The 21,792-nt window shown below is 33.6% G+C and overlaps 1 protein-coding gene across 1 annotated transcript in view; it reads right to left on the bottom strand.

Moving 5' to 3' along the window:
* Positions 1-6,454: 6,454 nt before the first annotated feature.
* LOC137632342 (UDP-glycosyltransferase UGT5-like) overlaps positions 6,455-21,792 on the bottom strand; it is a 23,277-nt gene continuing 7,939 nt past the window's right edge. The window contains exons 3-8 of the mRNA XM_068364278.1: positions 21,531-21,785; positions 20,404-20,634; positions 19,752-19,916; positions 12,445-12,667; positions 8,738-8,957; positions 6,455-7,185 (exon numbers count right to left, since the gene is read on the bottom strand). Of these exons, the coding sequence (XP_068220379.1) occupies positions 6,858-7,185; positions 8,738-8,957; positions 12,445-12,667; positions 19,752-19,916; positions 20,404-20,634; positions 21,531-21,785 (1,422 nt within the window). The 3' untranslated portion in view covers positions 6,455-6,857. The remainder of the gene's footprint in view (positions 7,186-8,737; positions 8,958-12,444; positions 12,668-19,751; positions 19,917-20,403; positions 20,635-21,530; positions 21,786-21,792) is intronic.

Here is a 21,792-nt window from a genome sequence, read left to right as displayed (position 1 = left end):
AGAGAGAGAGAGAGAGAGAGAGAGAGAGAGAGAGAGAGAAATTGATGGGCCATTAGGGAGAGAGAGAGAGAGAGAGAGAGAGGAGAGAGAGAGAGAGAGAGAGAGAGAGAGAGAGAGAGAGTGAGATTTGCGAGTTACTGGTGGGCATGGCTGATAATGCGAGCTGTTTCAAACTAGTCTATAACTAAGGAAAGAATTTTGAATTTCTTCAACAAAATATGCAAAGCTGTACGAATGCTGAATTTCCTAAGGCTACCATTTAGTTGGATTTAGGAAAAATATTTTAAATAAATAATTGTGTATAGCCTACATATCATAGATTGTTTTCATAAGCTAAATACCTAAGAATGTATACGATAAACTTATGTTATAGGTCATATAGGTCACAGGGTTTACATGTGTCATAGGACCAGGAAAACTGCTTTTAAGTAAATGGGTCCTTTCTATGTACTCTGTGTGCAAGCTGAGCTATTGCAAAGGATTCATTTTGTCTATTAGTAAAGAGTTTCTGTACAGCTTACTGGAGGATGTGAATGAGAATGTAACAGCTGGAGAATTTATTCAGATAGAGGCAGTAACAGTTGGAGGCAATTGACAGCCCACATTGAAGACATTGTATCTAGATAGATAGATAATCATGTTATATATATGCTGTGTATGTCGAAGAGTTCACTGCCCATGTTAACTAAGGAATTATTTTGTGTATATATACTCTGTCAAAATAACTCTCCTACATTTATCAATAAATTCATGTATCTTTCTCAGCTTTTGAATGGTAGAATATACACAAATGAAGACCAGGGAGGGCCAGGCAATGTTCGCTCCCTCAAACCCCCTTCCTTAGCTCACAAGGATGAAGTTGCAGATACTGCAAGAAACTATCGCCACTAACAATTGTCATTATCTTTAAAATGTGAAAAAATGTCCAATAGAGCTCACACATCAAACCCAAAACTGAAAAAAATTCAATTTCTCTCTCAGATCAAATCGGATTATGTGACTAAAACCAAGTAACACAGTTTTCCAATAGAATATTGAATAAACCATAAGAAAAGACGGCCTTCCAATTTCCCTACTGACGTAAAAAATAGCCCTAAAACCAGGCACTGGTAGGCTGTCTCAATACTGTACCTTCTTTTAGCAACACCTACAATTAGAGACACCTATACAGTAGTGTTGTTAACTTGGAGCTCAAAACCACATTTGCAACATTATATTATTGTTATGCGATATATGAAATTAGGCCTAAAACCAGGCACAGGTAGGTTTTCTCAATAGTGAACCTTCTTTTAGCAACAATTACGATCAAATTCACCTATACAGTAGTATTCTTAACTCGGAACTCAAAACCACATTTGCAACATTATATTATTGTTATGCGATATATGAAATTAGGCCTAAAACCAGGCACAGGTAGGTTGTCTCAATAGTGAACCTTCTTTTAGCAACAATTACGATCAAAGGCACCTATACAGTAGTATTCTTAACTTGGAACTCAAAACCACACTTGCAACATTATCCTATTGTTATGCGATACGTAAAATTAGGCCTAAAACCAGGCACAGGTAAGCTGTCTCAATACTGTACCTTCTTTTAGCAACAATTACGATCAAAGGCACCTATACAGTAGTATTCTTAACTTAGAACTCAAAACCACATTTGCAACATTATCCTATTGTTATGCGATACGTAAAATTAGGCCTAAAACCAGGCACAGGTAAGCTGTCTCAATACTGTACCTTCTTTTAGCAACAATTACGATCAAAGGCACATATACAGTAGTATTCTTAACTTGGAACTCAAAACCACATTTGCAACAGCTTCCTATTGTTAAGTGACAATACATAAAATGACAGTTAAGAAATTTTCATATGATAACCTCTTATCAATGGCGCCTGTCAAAATCAAATATCTTTGTCAATTCAAGTCTTTTTGTAAGAAACTCGCTTACTATTCAAACTTCTGGCGTTGATATCAATAAAAAATCGCGAAAACGTCATAAAAATAAACCCGAAAATTGTGTTCTTACCTCCATTGTTTATAAAAGCACTAGTTTAAAATACTCCGTCCTTCTGTCACAGAGTCAAGACCAGACTGAATCTTCAACAGGCGAAAAATAAGTCCCTAGACAAGCCCTAGAATTTCCCCAAATCAGAAGTTATTTCTCTTACTATTTAACATTTAGTCATAACTAATTATTTGACACACTGTTACATCTTTAACTTTAATAAACAGTGTATTCACTTTACATAAATTCCATTATATTACAAATATTAGGATTAATTTTTTTTTTCAACAGGATGTTCAAATTTTAGGCTATGTGTGTTTTGATTTCAATGTGTGCGCTGGAAGATATAGTCATAAATTTTAATCATATTCTGTCATAACATACGAATCTTAATAAAGATTAAGCCATTCACAGTAATTGAATATTACAAGACTAAATTATTTCATTGCTGTTTTTACATATCAAAACCAAATTTCAATTGTTGAATATCTACCTATCTAGAAAATTGATGTTATAACTTAAGGAACATGAAGATTTAATAATAGCATTAAATTTCCTTAAGATTCAGAGACAGATTGGGTATTGATCAGGTCCCCACGTTTTATTCCCTGAACCGCAAAAATATCCCGATTTGGGAATAATTTCCCCCATAGGTGGGGCCCTTGGTAGAAAATTTACTTCAGCCAATCAGAGACCTCCACCACACTCTGCATTTCTATAGCTATTCCTGTAGTTTGGTAAAGAAATATTTAATTAATCCCTCGATAGACTATTTGGACATATGCATGGTTTTCAAAAGATATTTTTATATAAAAATAATATCTAATCGATATATACAAGAAGTGTATAAACAAACTTAAGGAAACTTTGCGTGTTTCTTTAGCTGAGAAAACCTTCTTTGAGGGGGACTATGGTATACTTACCAGGCATGCCAAACTGATTTGAAATCTATGCTTATAAAAACATTTTATAGAGTCCTATGCATTATTACTGGCACTATCTTTCTCAACTTATATAGCTTAACTGAGGAATAGGAAATGTGGCAATAGATAATTTTATAAGAATAAAATGTAGGGAGAAACTATATAGGTCATAGTTCTTCATTGAGAAGTTTACTAACTTTAAGCCCTAATTTAAGTATTGAATATATATTTCACAAATCATACACTTTAGAATATCGATATATAGGTAGACTATAGGAGAGGGAGACCAAAGCGAAGGTGGTTGTACTGTATCAAGGATGACCTTCGATCAAAGGGATTAACCGGTGACGAGGTGTGGGACAGAGGTAGATGGAGGAAGCTGACCAGAAACAGCAACCCCACATAGAAGCGGGAAAAGATGTAGACAAAGAAGAAGAAGATAGGCCCACCACTCTATCCTACTCACTCAACAGTGGGCCTACACAAATTTATTCATGTAGAACACTTCAATAGTCTTTTGTAAACAAACAACATCCCAACTTACACTAATTCTACTTCTTATTGATAAAAGTAGAATGGCAGAGACCAGGGATAGTGACAATGCCCCAGAGACTGACCATACATACATATGATCAGCACTCAAGCCCTTCTCCATCCAAATTAGGACGAGAGAGGGCCAGGCAATAGTTGCTGATGACTCAGTAGGTAGACATATGGGCTCCCCCAAATCCCCATCCTTAGCTCACAAGGATGGTGAGCTTACAGACACTGCAAAAAACTATCGAGCTCGAGCGTGACTCAAAAACCCAGTCCAGCAGATTGCCAGGCAGGGAAGTTTCCAATAAGCCACCACAACACTTGTAAATAACGTCACTCAAATATAAAATTGAGTCTTGCCATAAATATTGCAAATGTAACTTTAGATATTAATAATCCACATATACAAAGACAAAGCTATTAAAAAAGATGAAAAGTCAACAAATAATCAATTATAACTTTTCACATTGAAAAATGTCCTACAGCAGATCAAACATATTTATACTTCCTGGGATACTCTATTCTTCTTCGCTCAAGTGGATAACTACTGCACTGTATATTATTGTTCAATGGTACTTTCTCTTGGTAAGGGTAAGAAGAGACAATTTAGTTATGGTAAACAGCTCTTCTAGGAGAAGGCCATTTCAAAATCAAACCATTGTTCTCTAGTCTTGCATAGTGCCCTAACCTCTGTACTTTGGTCTTCTACTGTCTTGGGTTAGAGATCTCTTGCTTGAGGGTACACTCGGGCACACCATTCTGTCTTGTTTCTCCTCCCATGTTTTTTAAGTTTTTATAAGAAAGACTAATTTTAATGTTGTAAATGTTCTTAGAATATTTTATTTCAATAGTTCACTACTTCTCTTGTCAATTTATTTCCTTTCCTCACTGGGCTATTTTTCCTTGTTGGAGCCCTTAGGCTTATAACGCAATTTCTGGTCCAGGAGATAATAAACTATGTTTCATATATGCCTTGCCAATAAACTGAGTTAGCATTCTGTTTATTACAGATCTTTGTTTGTAATACAAGGAGTCCTTATAGCATATGGTTCTGTATAGTACAATTATTACCACTAGTTTAGTTCACCTAAGACATGTATCATGGTTAATATGATTTATTTATTCACCCACGAGATGGATTAGGCCGAAACATGAAGTCTCCGTTCAGTTTCTCTTCCATTTGTCCAAACTTGGTAAGAATATTAATTAAGGTGTCGAAAATAAATATTGATATTAATTTAGATCTAAATACTGTAGTCTGTTACCCAAAACAAGTGGCCCTATACAAAATTTCTTCAAAACTAACTTATGTCAAAATACCTTACTTGATAGTTGAATCTTTGTTATCTAAGGTAAAAAATATATCAAAGAAAATATAAGATAACCCATCTTAAAATACCTCACTTCTTCAAGTGTTTACTGAATTTCTTGTGGCTCTGTCAAAGAAATACTGTATTTGGACCATCCAGCGATCTCTACCAAATATATATAATCTGTTAAAATTCTAATAAGTGGCTAAATTAGTGGGGTTTTCAAAATAATTATGTATAACAATTACTCATTTAATAGATAAATGCGCACAAAGGGTACCTAGGCATATTTATATTAGTTTACTATAAAAAAGTAGAAAACGGACAAATTTTCTTCAAAGAAAATTATTCTAAGGCTAACTATATTGAATTATTATAAAAGTAACCCTCATTTCTGATTCCTTTTCTATCATAAGTATATCACTAATTTTATGAATTAATGGCTAAAAATATATAATACTCTCTCTCTCTCTCATATATATACAGTATATATATATATATATATATATATATATATATATATATATATATATATATATATATATATATATATATATATATATATATATATATATATACACTAGAAAAAGGAATACAATACTGTAGTAACACCGAGAGTAATTTAACAAAACATCTATGAATAAATTCTAGATAAATCCACACAGAAATTTCAGAGAATAAACCGCCATTAATATTGTTTAAATATATGCTATCCCAGAGGATCAGAAAATACTAATACTAATTTCTTGATTTCTTCATATGAAACAAGTTTCATATCCCCTAGGAATAGGAAAACTTGAATGAAATATACACAAAACCACTTTAAGTGAAATATAAAGGTTTGCAATAACTGTAAATCAAGGTACTCTTTAATTGTATACAAAGTCAAAACTCATAAATATTCAAGTGCTTTCAAATATCCTGATTAAAGACATATAACTCAAAATGAACTATTTCCACTAATTCTATGTAATGATAGTTATTCTATGTCTGGGAAGTAAACTAAAAATGCTTCAGTATCAATAGGAATATCATATGTAACCAGAAATAGTTAAAAACAAGAAAACCATAAAAAAACTTAGTTCCATGGTGGTTTCTGATAACCCAGATACTACTACTTGCTTTAATGGCTATGATTAAATACCTTCATATCCTAATGTGATATTTATAGAAAAAACACACAAGAGAAATATCACTATTTTTGTTTTTAAATTACGTAAATAGCTTTTTGAGATTCGATGGCCTCGTTGAAATCTACTAAATAATAGAACCTTCTAGCCTCAAGCAGTTGAACTGGTTTACCTTGTAAAACGTAGTATTCAGTTTAGTTCAAAATAAAAATACTTTTGCAACTCACTCACCAATCACGACCAATAGTTGAAATGGTTATTTCAACCTGGTCTAAGGCCAGTATGAGCCCTTGCTTCCACTCAGCCAGTAAAACTAAAAGAAAAGAGACATAGTTCACTCAAGTTGCTTCCATTCTACTCCACCTTCTTGAAAATATGGTTTAGGATTTTAGGGACATTCGAAGGCTTTCCTTAGTTGAAAACTCACTTCTACGAGGCCTGGATAGGTTTTTTTTTTTGTCTGGGACTGAAAACTGTAAATAAATGTGTGTTTTTTTTTTTAAACTAGTTTTCTTATTTCTATCCAAAGATTTTTGGTGTCGAATACACCTACAAGGCTGAGGACTATGAAACGTGACGATGGAGATGGTGAATGGAGAATTGTCGATTTAAAAGCTCAAGATAGAGACGACCGGTGAAATCTAACCGAGGCTCTTTGCGTCAATAGGCGTAGGAGGAGATGGTAGTGGTGGTGGTGATGATGATGATGATGAATGCAGATCTACAGTGGGGTAAAACCGGTTTTTGTGGCTTATTTGTCCGATGTTTCCCGGTTAGATAATATCTATTTCCCTGAGTTAGTAATCGGTGGATAGATTAGAAATTATATATTTCCATCAATTCATATCCTGTAACAGAACGAAAAATAAAGTTTTCCTTTCAATTTTTCTATACATATTCTCCACAGGGAAGTTCACCTTAACGTAAAGAGGTTAACCCACCAGAAGCTTCATTTTTGTTTACATTTCGCCACCTTTCTCTTACTTCTACGGGAGCTATGCTTAACGTTCTTCCTATTGGCATTGGAACGAGTCCTTCTGAAGATGCTGGATATTATCAGATACAAAGTAATGAATACTATGGAGAATATGACAGTACAGCAGACAGCTACATCTAATAAGAGGAACTGCACCCATGAGAGGCTGGAGGATGGACTTCTCAAATGGTGAGCCCCTTTGTGTCTGATGACATATTCGGTCCAAAAGGCAGCTCTATCTCGAGGGGGCACTGGGTGGTCTCGGAGAATCTTTGATGCTGACTTTATGTTTTGTATATATCTGTAAATAATAATAAAATTAATAACAACAAAAACAACAGCAACAACAATAATAATAATAATAATAATAATAATAATAATAATAATAATAATAATAATAATAATAATAATAATAATAATAATAATAATAATAATAAACAATTCTGACGATTATGATGATGATGAGGATTGCAGTATATTTTAGTCTGCTTATAATTTTTACTTCTATTATTAATTTGTCTAAAGGCGAAGATTTGTTTATATTGTTTTAATACTGCATATATATAAGTTATTTACACCTGTGAATAGATTTAAACATGCATCTGTCATTACAATGAACTCTCATTGCTCCTTGAATCAGTACATTCAATGTGAATCTGAACAAAAGATTTTTTTTTTACTGGTGGAATATCTTTTCCGTATAACAAACAACTCTTTTTTTAAGGTTAATTTATATATAATTTCCCTGCCGCATTCAATCTTTAACATTTGAATCACTATAATTGGTAGTTTTATTAACCAGCACAAAATGCTCTTGAGCAGAGTCTCAATGGCATATATAGACAATGCATCACTGACTTCTCTTTCACTACAATATCACATATCCTTCCATTCCAACACATCACGCAAGCCATCTAGTTACCGCTTTCTTGTTTAGACTGTTCTCCCCACTTCTTAGTGGCTCCAAATTTTGCGCCCATGAAACCAATTGTCTCTGTAAGCCCTGAGAGCCCCAGAGTACTAACCTTTAATCATCATTATTCAAAAAATACTAAGCAGACACTTTATTCTAGCAGCTTCAATCTCTTCATGAACATTCACACTCTAACCATGGAAAAATATCAAACAGGAATGGAGGTATAATCTAGTCTCAGATCCAATATACATCAAACCAGCATTACTCATATTCCTGTTTACATATTTAGATATAAGAATACTTTGACAGGAAAAACTTACAAACACTCCAGGCAAATTAACATTTGTATCTAATTGCAATCATATTCTATATTTGTCACTTCTATCATACATACATCATACATATACCAAGATTCTTCCCCCAATTTTGGGGGGTAGCCGACATCAGCAAATTAAACAAAAACAAAAAGGGGACCTCTACTCTACGTTCCTCCCAGCCTGGCAAGGGACTCAACCGAGTTCAGCTGGTACTGCTAGGGTGCCACAGCCCACCCTCCCCCGTTATCCACCACAGATGAAGCTTCGTAATGCTGAATCCCCTTCTCCTGCTACCTCCGCGGTCATCTATGGCATCGGAGGAAGCAGCAGGGCCTACCGGAACTGCGTCACACTTCTATCTTAAGCAACAAATATTTTTCCCATCATACGAGAAACCTGTATGTTCCTAAATATATTTTACTGGTTTATTAAGGTTTTCAATTAACTAAGACTTATATATAATTTCATTTTAAAAACCCGACATTTAGGCAAATGTGTTAAATACTTCTACTAGCAGCAGGGAATTTACAATAGTCCGAGAACAATGGATTCAGAGCTGGATTTCTTAATATTGGTTTTTAAATAGGAATATGTACTAAATACTTGCTCTATCTACTTACACTTCACTCTCAGATATGTTCTTTATCATGTCGAGGAGATAGTCTTCAGTCAGATCCTCCCAGTTTACACTTATGCCGAGTTTAGCAACGTGGAGGAGGTGGGCATTTCTGGGTTGGTCTGCAAATATTGGAATCGCCAGTACTGGTGTGGCATGATAGACAGCCTCTTGGGTACTTAGCATTCCTGCATGACTGATGAACAGCTTCACGTTTTGATGAGCTGAAAGAAAATCATCTGTTAGCATGGACGAATAATCTAAGTAATCCACTCAAATTTGTCTTGAAGGACCGATGTGAAAGTTTGTGATGAAATTGAATTATAATACGAATTTGTCAAAGGAAGTTGAGTCAAGACAATACTAACAGGATTGTTTTTTCCAATAATCTACAACGATGTGATGAATATAGGCTATATATATATATATATATATATATATATATATATATATATATATATATATATATATATATATATATATATATATATATATATGTGTGTGTGTGTGTGTGTGTGTGTGTGTGTGTGTGTGTGTCTGTGTGCCTACACGTTGAGAAATACTATATAGAAATATTGAAATTACACTAAAAATAAAAAAAAATACGTACATCAAGAAATGTGCTGCTCTTAATGCTGACTAGTTGGTTATTATTATTATTATTATTATTATTATTATTATTATTATTATTATTATTATTATTATTATTATTATTATTATTATTATTATCCACGCCATAACCCTAGCTGCAAAAGCAGGATTATATAAGCCCTAGGTCTCCAACAGGGATATAATAGAAAACACAGGTATCTTAATACATAAAACACAGAAAATATTATAAGGAGATGGGTTTCCACGTGCGCCCCTTACACGAGCTCTTGATGAATCCGGAATATTCAGGAATAATTAGATTGACCATCCACTTTTAAAGATGCCTGTCCAATTCACGCTTTTGGAAGGGGGATCACAGATCAAAATTGATTTACCTCACGTCACTAGATTTGGCTCCTTGGATATTTGAGGAAATAGATTATGTATTTGTTCGTTCCCTGTGCTAATTATATACTTGTATTTTCTTGGGTAAATGTGTGTTTTCATGAAATGAATAGCGTGTGTCTTTTCATGAGATGAATAGAGTGTGTCTTTTCATAAGATGAATAGAGTGTGTCTTTTCATGAGATGAATAGAGTGTGTCTTTTCATGAGATGAATAGAGTGTGTCTTTTCATGAGATGAATAGAGTGTGTTTTTTCATGGAATAAATAGAGTGTGTCTTTTCATGAAATAAATAGTGTGTCTTTTCATGAAATAAATAGTGTGTCTTTTCATACAAGAAATAGAGTCTGTCTTTTCACGAAATAAATAGAGCGTGTCTTTTCCTGAAGTAAATAGCGAGTGTCTTTTCATGAAATAAGCAGCGTGTATATTTTCATAAAAAAAAAATCCGACGATTAAGGAGAATTCTGTGGCACAAAACACTACGTTGAAAAAAGTTATCTCCGACAATCCAAAATCATATATGTACTTTGAAAGGAAGAATAAATAGCTGATAATCATTGCATATTGTGATAAAATTTAGAAATATTTTTCTTATTAGAGCTACAAGGGTATATTCGCTGACGTTTCCTTTATTGCTTACTTATTAGTTAAAGTTTTTAACTGGTAAAATCTTGTACCCGTGAAAGGATGAACTCAGTGCGTTTCTTTTGAGAGTTTTTGTCAATATTGTAACGCAGCGTAAAAAAAAAACAAAATCAATTAAAAACTACCAAATTTAATATTAAAAAACGACCAAAATTAATAAAAAACTACCAAATTTAATATAAAAAAACGACCTAAATTAATTAAAAAAACCGACCAAAATTCATTTTAATGTGCATTTATGGCCATAAAAATGAAGCTCGTATCTCATTGTCTAAAATTATTAAAAAATATTCTTTTAAAGTAGATTTTACGGATGTTTGAACTAATTTTCTGCTGATGTGATATGGTCATTATCTTTTTATTTACAAATTTTTATGTAGAGCTTACCAAGTTTGATTAACGGGAATCCACCGAACCTGCTTTTTCTGAAGAAAGAAATAGAGAAAGGAGGCAGGAAAAATATAATCTCTCGGATTTTAACTAACTGTGTCAAGTCCTTACTGCTAAGAGATTCAGAATATCAAACAACCAAAACTTATGAATATTATTTAGAACCATTTTTTTAAGTAAACAAACTCGAATTCTGCTTATCACATTCTTGGTCTTTTTATAAGATTTCGTTTTATCTAATTAAACTTTTGGTATGAATATCTTGGGGCTTATATATTTTTTCATTGTGATTTCAAAAAACGGAACCAAAACAACATGCCATTTTCATTGTTAAGATAATGGCTTAATCTTTATATATATATATATATATATATATATATATATATATATATATATATATATATATATATATATACATGTATATATATATATATATATATATATATATATATATATATATATATATATATATATTTATATATACATGTGTATATATATATATATATATATATATATATATATATATACATATATATATATATATACATATATATATTTTATATATATATATATATATATATATATATATATAAATATATATATATATATATATATATATATATATATATATGTATATATATATTTATATATATATGTATATATATATATATGTATATATATATATATATATATATATATATATATATATATATATATATGCTTATTTTCATCACAGATCTTATGATCTGTGGTACTAATAAAGATATTTTTTTTTTATTAAATTGTCTGTAATATTTCGGAATGTTAAATTTTCTTAATAATTCGTCTGTAATATTTCGGATTTTGTAAAATTTCCTTATCAATTTATCTATAATACTTCGGAGTTTGTCGAAAAATATTGTCTTTGAATCTTATCAGTAAGCCAATAGATCCTCAGATGTCTTTTATCTGTTATTTAGCAAATAATACCTAAAACTTATCATTTAATTTCATGATTTTTATTGTTTTCAGACTGAAACTCACTTCCTACATGTTGACGAGTATAAGTGACATTTTAGCATATAAATTAAATTCTTTGACATTAATTTTTTTGTTTCAGTTAATTCAATAAATAGAAGTCTGTGTATGTCTATAAAGAATTATAATAAAAATGAAACCATTATTAAAAAGAATCATAGATAATGTCCGGAATGTGAAGAGACTGAAAACTCTAAATCTATACGTCATAACTTCATAGTACAATGAAAATGACGATGAATCTTATCAGAAAACACCTGAGTCTTATTAACAGTACTAGCTAATCTACAACCCTAATTGGAAAACAAGGATGCCATAAGCCCAAGGACCACATCAGGGAAAATAGCACAGTAAGGAAAGGAAATAAATAAATAAACTAGAAAGGCGCTTAGTAGAGAGCAGACGTCCGCCGCGGTAGCTTATTTCTCGACCTTTTTGCTTGACCGTGACCTTCACCTTCCAAAATTTAATAATTTTCAGATTTCTACATAATAGTTAATCCCCGCAAGTTTCATTACTATACGATTAAAATTGTGGTCAGGAAGCTGTTCACAAACAAACAAACACACACAAACAGGGGATAAAACATAACCTCCTTCCAACTTCATTGGCAGAGGTAATATTGCATTTGAAAACAGTGGAATATGATTTGGAAACTTACCTAGAACATCCTGTTGCGGTAGCCACTTCCTAATGAGGACATTGTCAGATACACCTGGGATTTCTCCTTCGTATTTCCAAACAACCCTTTCTTCCAGTCTCGAAAAAACTTTGACGAAGGTGTCTCGCCAATGGTCCGGCAATGTTATCCCTTGTGCCACAGTGCCAAGGCTGAAGTAGATCACACCTGATTCTCCAGCTCCAGTTATCCAGTCTTCGAGATCCTGTATGGGATGATTGGAAGACATTTTTCAGTATTTCAATAGTAAAGGTTTAAGGTTTTAAAGTTTAAAGGACACTCGTGAATAGCAGAGGTAAGGGAGAGTGACAATGCCCTAGCTAGCAGGTCAATGCCCTATTATCAACGCCTAAGCACCCTTCCAGTATAGAATGATGGGAAGACACATTTCACTATTTCAATAGTAAAAGTTTGCTTTAAAAGTTTAAAGGCCGCTCAGTAATGGCAGAGGTAAGGAAGAGTGACAATGCCCTAACTAGCAGGTCAATGCCCTATGATCAACGCCCAAGCTAGGACCAGGGAGAGTCAGGCAATGACTGCTGATGACTCAGCATGCCGATCTATACGCGTCCCCAAAAGAGGACACTACAAGAAACTATCGAGCTTAAGCGGGACTCGAACCTCAGTCCGGCCGATAACCAAGCAGGGACGTTTCCATTAGGCCACCACAATGAATATTACTTCGATAGCATTAATGAGAGATAAGCTTTTATTTGACATCGTATAACTTAGAACTAGTAACGCTTAAGTAATATTAAAATAAAAATAAAAATCTAAATAGCTTTCGATCAAAAGGCTTGTCGACAGCGGTAGCTGCTACTACTTTGAATTCTTAATCATAATTCTATTACAATAGTATAAACATGATCACCATCAACGTTCAAAATTCTTTTTTATTACTATTGACAGGATTATAGTTCTTATTACAATTTAGTAACCGAAATATATCTTAATGTCGTTATTATTTTAAATCATTTTCATCCAACGATATCTAAATCGGCTCTATTTTATCGTAAAATAATCTTGATGTAAAATCTGTTACTGCTGGAAATCAGGAATCACGATGAGCAAATTTATGCTCTCTCTCTCTCTCTCTCTCTCTCTCTCTCTCTCTCTCTCTCTCTCTCTCTCTCTCTCTCTCTCTCTCTCTCATTGAAACATGATTACTTCGGTAAAGTTGAAACTGAACAATTTGTGTATTGATGTACTCATGCAAAGAAAAATAAGAATTTATCATGGATTTTTTTTTTTTTAAGTGAAACCGATTTCATTCCAATACTAAAACCACTAACACGAACTTGTATCGATCGCGTCACCCATTATTATTATTATTATTATTATTATTATTATTATTATTATTATTATTATTATTATTATTATTATTATTATTATTATTATTAATCGCTAGGCTACAACCCTAGTTGGAAAAGCAGGGCTCCAACAGGGAAATATAGCCCCTCGAGGAAGGGAAACAAGGAAACAAATAAACTACACGAGAAGAATAAGCAATCAAAATAAACTGTTTTGAGAACAGTAACAGCAGTAAATTAGATCCTTCATTTATAAACTATAAAAACTTCAACAAAAGAGGAAGAGAAATAAGAAAGTAAGAAAGAATAGTGTGCTCGAGTGTACCTCCAAGCAAGAGAACTCTACCCCAAGACAGTGGAGGACCATGGCGCATAGGTTATGGCACTACGAAATAACTAAAGGATTCTATAGACGAGGAAGACTACGACGACCGGATAAACAATAAATTATGATAATGAAAGGAAGTACGTGAAATATGTAAAGTTTCTTGGAAAGAAAAATATCTTAAGCTACTCGAAATGAGTAAAAAGTCATGTTGGCAGAGGGCGACTTTAAGAGGTATGTGAGGTGATATGGAAAATAGTTGAGAAGCTCGGTGGATTTAATTAAAGTAGGGGAGACAAAGTATAGTTAATATGAGGGCTTTGTGAATGTCTTAGGAAACTTCGATGATCAATAAGTTAGTCAAGTTGGGAAGATGCGATAGACTAGAGGGAGATTAACAGGGGTTGATGGTTTAAAGGTTTAAAGGCCACTCATGAATGGCAGAGGTAAAGGACAGTGACATTGCACTATCAAGCAGGACAATGCCCTAGAGACTGACTATATTACATATGATCAGCGTCCAAGCCCCCTCTCCATCAAAGCTAGGACCAAGGAGGGCCAGGCATTGGCTGCTTATAACTCAGCAGATAGACCTATAGGCTCCCCAAACCCCCTAACCTTAGCTCACAAGGATGGTGAGGTTTCAGCGACCAAAGAAACTAACGAGTTTGAAGGGGACTCGAACCCCAGTCTGGCATTCACCTGTCAGGGACGTTACCACATCGGCCACCACAACCCTTGATTATATTTTCATATATATAGAGTGATTTGTTAGATCAAGAAAAGATAACAACCAAAGCCGTTTCTAGAATACTGCAGGACAAAGGCCTCAGATATGTCAATTCATGTCTGGAGTTTGGACCATTTTCATCACCACGCTAGCCACTGCGTATTGGTGATGCTGGCAGATTTTCGTCTGATCATTAATAGCAAACCCAGCTGTATGGGTGGCCCCGATTAGTACAGCTTTGCTGATCACGTCGATACACAAACCCTTTAACCAAGTTAAAGAATTCCCACTCAGAAAGGTGTGTGTGTGTATATATATATATATATATATATATATATATATATATATATATATATATATATATATATATATATATATATATATATATATATATATATATATATATATATATATATCCTGAGATTAACATTATTCCAACCTAGTATGGGTAACCCAAACTAGTATAGCTTTGTTAATCAAGGCGATGCTTAAACCCTTACACCACGTTAAGATATCTCCACACAAATTAAGAAAACTACACGATAAAGAAATAGCTCTTTTCTTCAATATACTTTTGTTTAAGGTGGATGAGAAATAATGGAGGAATTTGAACGTGTAATAAAATTATATAAAATCACACCGGAGTACTGCTAGCTAGATTTCTGAGAAGTCACTTCAAGTGAAAGAAAATTTTTCATAAATATAATGTAACAAATTAAGACGCAGACCAAAAGAATTTAAGAAGTTATATTTTCGATGTGTATGAACTTTATCTTAGGTGAAAAGGAATCTTGAGAAAGTAGGAGCCGATATAGCCTCAAGACTTGTGCAGAAGTACGTGCTATTTGAAACTGCACATATAGTGAGGAAAGTGATGGATTCCTAAGGAAGCTGGATGCAACCCGGAATCACACGCTATAAACCACCAGTCTCTGTACCATGTGATTGACATAAATAATAATAATAAAAAAAAAAAATAATGATAATAATAAATATGAACCTCGAGTCGTAATGAAAGATGAGGGCGTCACTAATCAAGAAAGATTGAAAGAATTTGGTAATAAAGTACTTCCAAAGTACCTGAAGGGATTTCTCACGTGACCAGCCCTCAGTCCTCAAGTTAACGCCAGACTGGAATTCGTGTCCCGCTCAAACTCGTTAGTACCTTTGGTTGCTGCAATCTCACAATCATTGTGAGCTAAAGATGGTGCTTTGGGGGAGCCTATAGGTCTATCTGCTGAGTCATCAGCAGCCATTGCTGGCCCTCCTTGGTCCTAGTAAACATGGAAGTTTTTTCATCTTTATCTACCAAGTCACGGTACTCTTTTGATTTATGTTATGAAACTCGTCTAAAGTTAGTTTATAAAAGACTCAAAAGTAGTCACGAAACGCTAATTTTTATTTTCCTGAAAGATTGAGACGTAGTTTAATTTAGCATATAATATTACTGTCCTTTGCCTCTGCCATTCATGAGCGGCCTTTAAACCTTGAAGTGGCCCACCGATCCCAGCCAGAGAACCATCCACGAAGTAGCCTGCATCATAATCTATAGATCTAGGCCTGCACGGCATACATAACAACCTTCTCCTGGTTGATGATCTCCGTAGCCGAGTACGTGGCTGAGAGTCCCGACAATTTCACGAAAGGAACCCCTCTCGTAAGTGTCTTGAATTTCATAGCCAGGTTAAAACCAAGATATATATATATATATATATATATATATATATATATATATATATATATATATATATATATATATATATATATATATATATATATATATATATACTTTCTTTAAACTTCGGCGAAACCTTCCCCCAAGGCCCCAACCTCCTGACGAACCGGCGATCAAAGTGATTGCATTTAATTCGAATGATCCCAGCGAGGGAACGTGACGGAGGTAAACACTCAATAACGAGTGAAATGTTGGGCAATTGGAACTAAATGCTGCCATTTAGTCATCGTTAGTCGTGGGCAAAAGCTAACCAATACTTTGCCCAGATAGCAATGAAGTATAATCAGTACAGTAGAGGCAGGATTAATATATGCCAAGAATATTATGTTATAAAATCTATATCAAAGAGAAAGGTTTTCTAATGGCTATAGAATATAGCGAAGGCCTTTAGCCTGGTTGACACTGCATAAATCTAGCAAGTTTTCTTTTCTTTAAGCACATTGATCTATTGCTACATACTGTATATCTATGATAGATCATATGGGGTCATTTATATGCTAAATTAAACTACGTCTCAACCTTTCAGGAAAATAAAAATTAGCGTTTCGTGACTACTTTTGAGTCTTTTATAAACTAACTTTGGACGAGTTTCATAACATAAATCAAGAGTACCGTGACTTGGTAGATTGGGATGAAAAAAAAAAAAACTGTCATGTTACTTTACTTCTTCGATTATGAAAACAAGTTGCTTAAAGGCATCGCTTCTGAGGCAAGAGATCCAATTGGCTGGGAAACCTTAAGAAATTGCTCTGAGGTATTTATGGCTCTAACATTGAACAGACATTAGAGGCGATAATTATCATTGTCCTAACAATCTCAAGGAAATCTTAGGAAGTTTATTGAATAACTGATTAATGGATTATAAGGTATCACAAGATGCTGAGAGAAATAATCAGCGTATAATGGATCTTTTGTGTTTTGACAAAAGGAGTTAATTAAGGGTGAGCCATATCTAGGAAGAGCTCTATTTGTTTTAAAAAGATTAACAAGTTTTTGTTTACATGAAAAAGACTGTATACACGAATAAATGGAAGTATGAAGGGAAGATAAAAAAGTATTTTATATAGAAGATGTAGAAGCAATGAAAATTAGGGTAGAAATAAAAAAAAGATAAACATAATCTAACCAGAAGAGATAATAGCAATGAAACAGAGGACATGACGGGTGAACACAAGACGCAAGTACTGTAATCAGTAACTATAGTGGCAATAAGATAAAAGATAATATGGAAAAAGGAGAGCCACAATTATTATTATTATTATTATTATTATTATTATTATTATTATTATTATTATTATTATTATTATTATCATCATCTGCTAAGCTACAACCCTAGTTGTAAAAGCAGGATACTATAAGCCCAAGGGCTTCAACAGGGAAAATAGCCCAGTGAGGAAAGGAAATAAGGAAAAACTAGAAGAGAAGTTTAAGAACAACAATAACATTAAAATAAATCTTTCATTTATAAATTACAAAAACTTGAAAATAACAAGAGGATAAAAACTCCAAAATAAGAAGAGGAAGAGAAACAAGATAGAATAGTGTGCCCGAGTGCACACTCAAGCATGAGATCTCCAACACATATAGAAGTAATGAAATAGAAGATAGGAAGAAGGAAGTATATATAAAAGTACTTCAATCAGGGGATATAGTATCAATGAAATAAAAGAAATAGGAAGGATGAAAGAAATATATATGTACTTTAATAAGGAGATATATAGCAATCAAATAGAAAATAGAATGAATAATAAATTGATACAACTATTTCAATTACAAGAATTAGTAGCAATGAAGTAAGAGATAAGATAAATGAAAGAGAAATACTAATATCCCCATTAGTAGATAGAGTAGCAATAAAATAGAACATTACAATTTCATTCGTATAAAGATTGACCTCCTAGCTTCTCTTTTAACCCACTTCTGTCCAAAATTTCAAACAGCCCTCACCAGAACGTCAGGCAGGCAAGCCCAAACACTCCACTGTAGTGGACAACTACATCAGTGGTCTCCTCAGTAAACAGCTTAAACTTACATTCCTGATAAAGGTATTCTGATACGTGTATATGGTAGCAATGAAATACATATATAGTAAAAAAAGAAGTATATATGATAGTAATAAAATAGAGATATAATAAAAAAGGAGATTATGAATTATAGAAATATAGAGGCAATATCAGGATCAGGAACCTTCCAAAATAAGACTGTTAAAGGGTGAAGGAAGAGTTGCCAAAGGTGTCTATAATATGAAATATATTATCTGTTTCTTTTGCAGCAGAGACGAGGGAGATAGAATGGATTATAGATTTTATTTTTAAAGATCACTAGATTATGAAGCCTTAACCATACGAACAGCGTTTGAGTGACAGCAAAGTAGAAAGTTTAGTAATATAAAGAAATAAGAAAAGGATTGGCTTAAGAACGATCAGAATCAAGCTTTTCAAGATAAAGAATGGAACGATGATATAATTAATGAATGGACAAATCTCTCTCGATAAATTAAGAAACAGTGAGTATATAAAACAGTATTATAAATCTGGATATCGTTACGCAGTTTTAAGGAGGCAACAAATAAGTTGAATTCTGAGTATGAATAAAATAACGGAGTCCTTATTTTTTTTTTTTACTTTAATTTCTGCAAAGTATAGTTTATTATTCCATTCTGTCTATTGTTCTCTTTAATGAAATGATATACAACACTATTGTTCCCTTGTATGCAAGTAGCCAGACTTGAGACCTCATGTATGAGACTGCAGTTTCTTACCAAGTTGCAAACACCTACAGAAACTAGAGGGGCACTCAGTAGAGCGCAGACCGCCGCGGCGGCAGCTTATTTCTTGACCTTCTGCTCGAGCCTGACCTTGACCCCCGACCTTAAAATATGTACTAATTGACGTGGATTTTCATAAGCTCAAATATGAACCAAGTTTAAAGTCTCTGTGACAACGATGTCAAAACTTACGACTAATTACGTAAATTGGACATTAGGCTTGACCGTGACCATGACCTTGACCTTCCAAACTTTAATAATTTCCAGCTTTTTACATGAGAGTTAATCGCTGGAATTTCATTACTCTACGATTAAAATTGTGGCCAGGAAGCTATTTACAAACACACACACAAATTACACACTAACAGGGGTGAAAACATAACCTCCTTCCAACTTCATTGTCGGAGGTAATAATGACTAACCTCAGACAATGATCGACCAGGTCGGCAGTGTAAACATCCAACATCGACTTGCAGCGGAAGGAGCGGGATTGTGACGTCGAAAGAAGGACAGTAATTTAGTAAAACTAAACTCTGATTCCTTTCAATTTCTTCCAAGGCTGGAACGTCAGGAAAGATGGAAGATATCTGCGTTAAAAGAAGATATGTGTAGTATTTTTCAAGGCGAATGGCAGGTTTTAAATGTGTAGAGATGAATATTTATATATATATATATATATATATATATATATATATATATATATATATATATATATATATATATATATATATATATATATACATATATATATATATATATATATATATATATATATATATATATATATATATATATATATATATACATATAATATATATACACACACACACTTCTGCTAAATTCTCAAACAAAAAAAGCTAATGAATGTTTAATTGATAAACAAAGTAAATACTTGAAACATTAAGACACATTTGACTGGAAATAGGAAAACTGAAAACCACACAGTCAGCACTAGAGAAATATTTGTTTGCTTTTAACTGGTTTTATATATATATATATATATATATATATATATATATATATATATATATATATATATATATATATATATATATATATATATATATATTTTACCTCAGCCTGTATTTTCGGGAGAATAACGTAGTGCTTGATAAAGCCAGCCATGAAGTGCATTGCAACGTTGATCATCCTCTGCCAGAAGCCCATTGGTTGAAGCAGCATCACCTCTCTGTTTGGTACGTAAGATGGATTGATGACGTTCCCCATAATAGCACTCTGAATGGGGTCCATCCCTGAAGCTACTAGCATTGCCAGAGGGGTTTCATGAGCGAAAGGAAACATCATCTGCCGAAGATATTTACATTTTCTAACTAGAAACGAAACTGTAAGAGAGATTATTCGAGTGTAATATGTGGATGAGATCATGGTGAGGGGTAGATGGAGATGGTTTGGGCATGCTCTTGGCACTCCCCAGGAGAGATTAGTTCAACAAATTTTCAACTGGGCTCCACAAGGCACCAGAAGAGTTGGAAGATCCAGGCCTACATGGCTGAGGACTATGAAACGTGATTACTCGAGTGCCATATGTGGATGATATCATGGTGAGGGGTAGATGGAGATGGTTTGGGCATGCTCTTCGCACTCCCCAAGACAGATTAATTCAACAAACTTTCAACTGGGTTCCACAAGACACCAGAAGAGTTGGAAGATCCAGGCCTACATGGTTGAGGACTATAAAACGTGAAGTTGGAGATGATGAATGGAGAAGTACTGATTTAAAAGCTCAAGATAGAGACGACTGGCGAAATCTAACCGACACCCTTTGCGTCAATAGACGTAGGAGGAGATGATGATGATGAAATGAAGGAATCACCACACACAAAGAATACGTTCTCCTTCGGCTTAGCTAATTGATTTTCATTCTTAGTTCCTGTACACATTGAAAGGAAGGCCATTCTTTTATAAAACTGTAGATTTACATTAATGACTCAATAAAACCAAAACAGAATATTTTTTACAGGATGTACTGTTTGCCACTAAGCTTTACATTACTGCCATGAAACAGTGTAAATATCCTAGCAGTAGATAAGCACATTAAAAAGTATCTATACTTGCTTTAAATTCTCCAAAAGAGAAAAAGATTCATTTCATATAAACCCCTTATAGATAATACCCCATTTTCTTGATAACACACAAGTTCCAGAGAAGAATAAAGCTACGCTATAAAAATATCAACTAACCTGATTATAGAAATTATCGACCATAACCAGATGAAACTCCTTACGACGTTCATAGAGAGCCATTACCTCGGGCAACTCGTACAGATCTCTGGTCATCAAGGGCGCTCCCTCCATCACCAGGGAGAATATCTCCCATGGGTGATCACGAGCGGAGAAGAGCTGGAATTTGTCTTCTTGAAAGTGGGGCAGCCCGTGGTAGATCTCTCTGATGTTGGGGTTGTTAGAGATCGGCGGGTGGTTTACCAGGAGCTCGATCTGAAAT

This window comes from Palaemon carinicauda, chromosome 41 (assembly GCF_036898095.1).
Source record: "Palaemon carinicauda isolate YSFRI2023 chromosome 41, ASM3689809v2, whole genome shotgun sequence".
NCBI lineage: Eukaryota > Metazoa > Arthropoda > Malacostraca > Decapoda > Palaemonidae > Palaemon > Palaemon carinicauda.
This window is presented reverse-complemented; position numbering and strand designations above follow the sequence as displayed.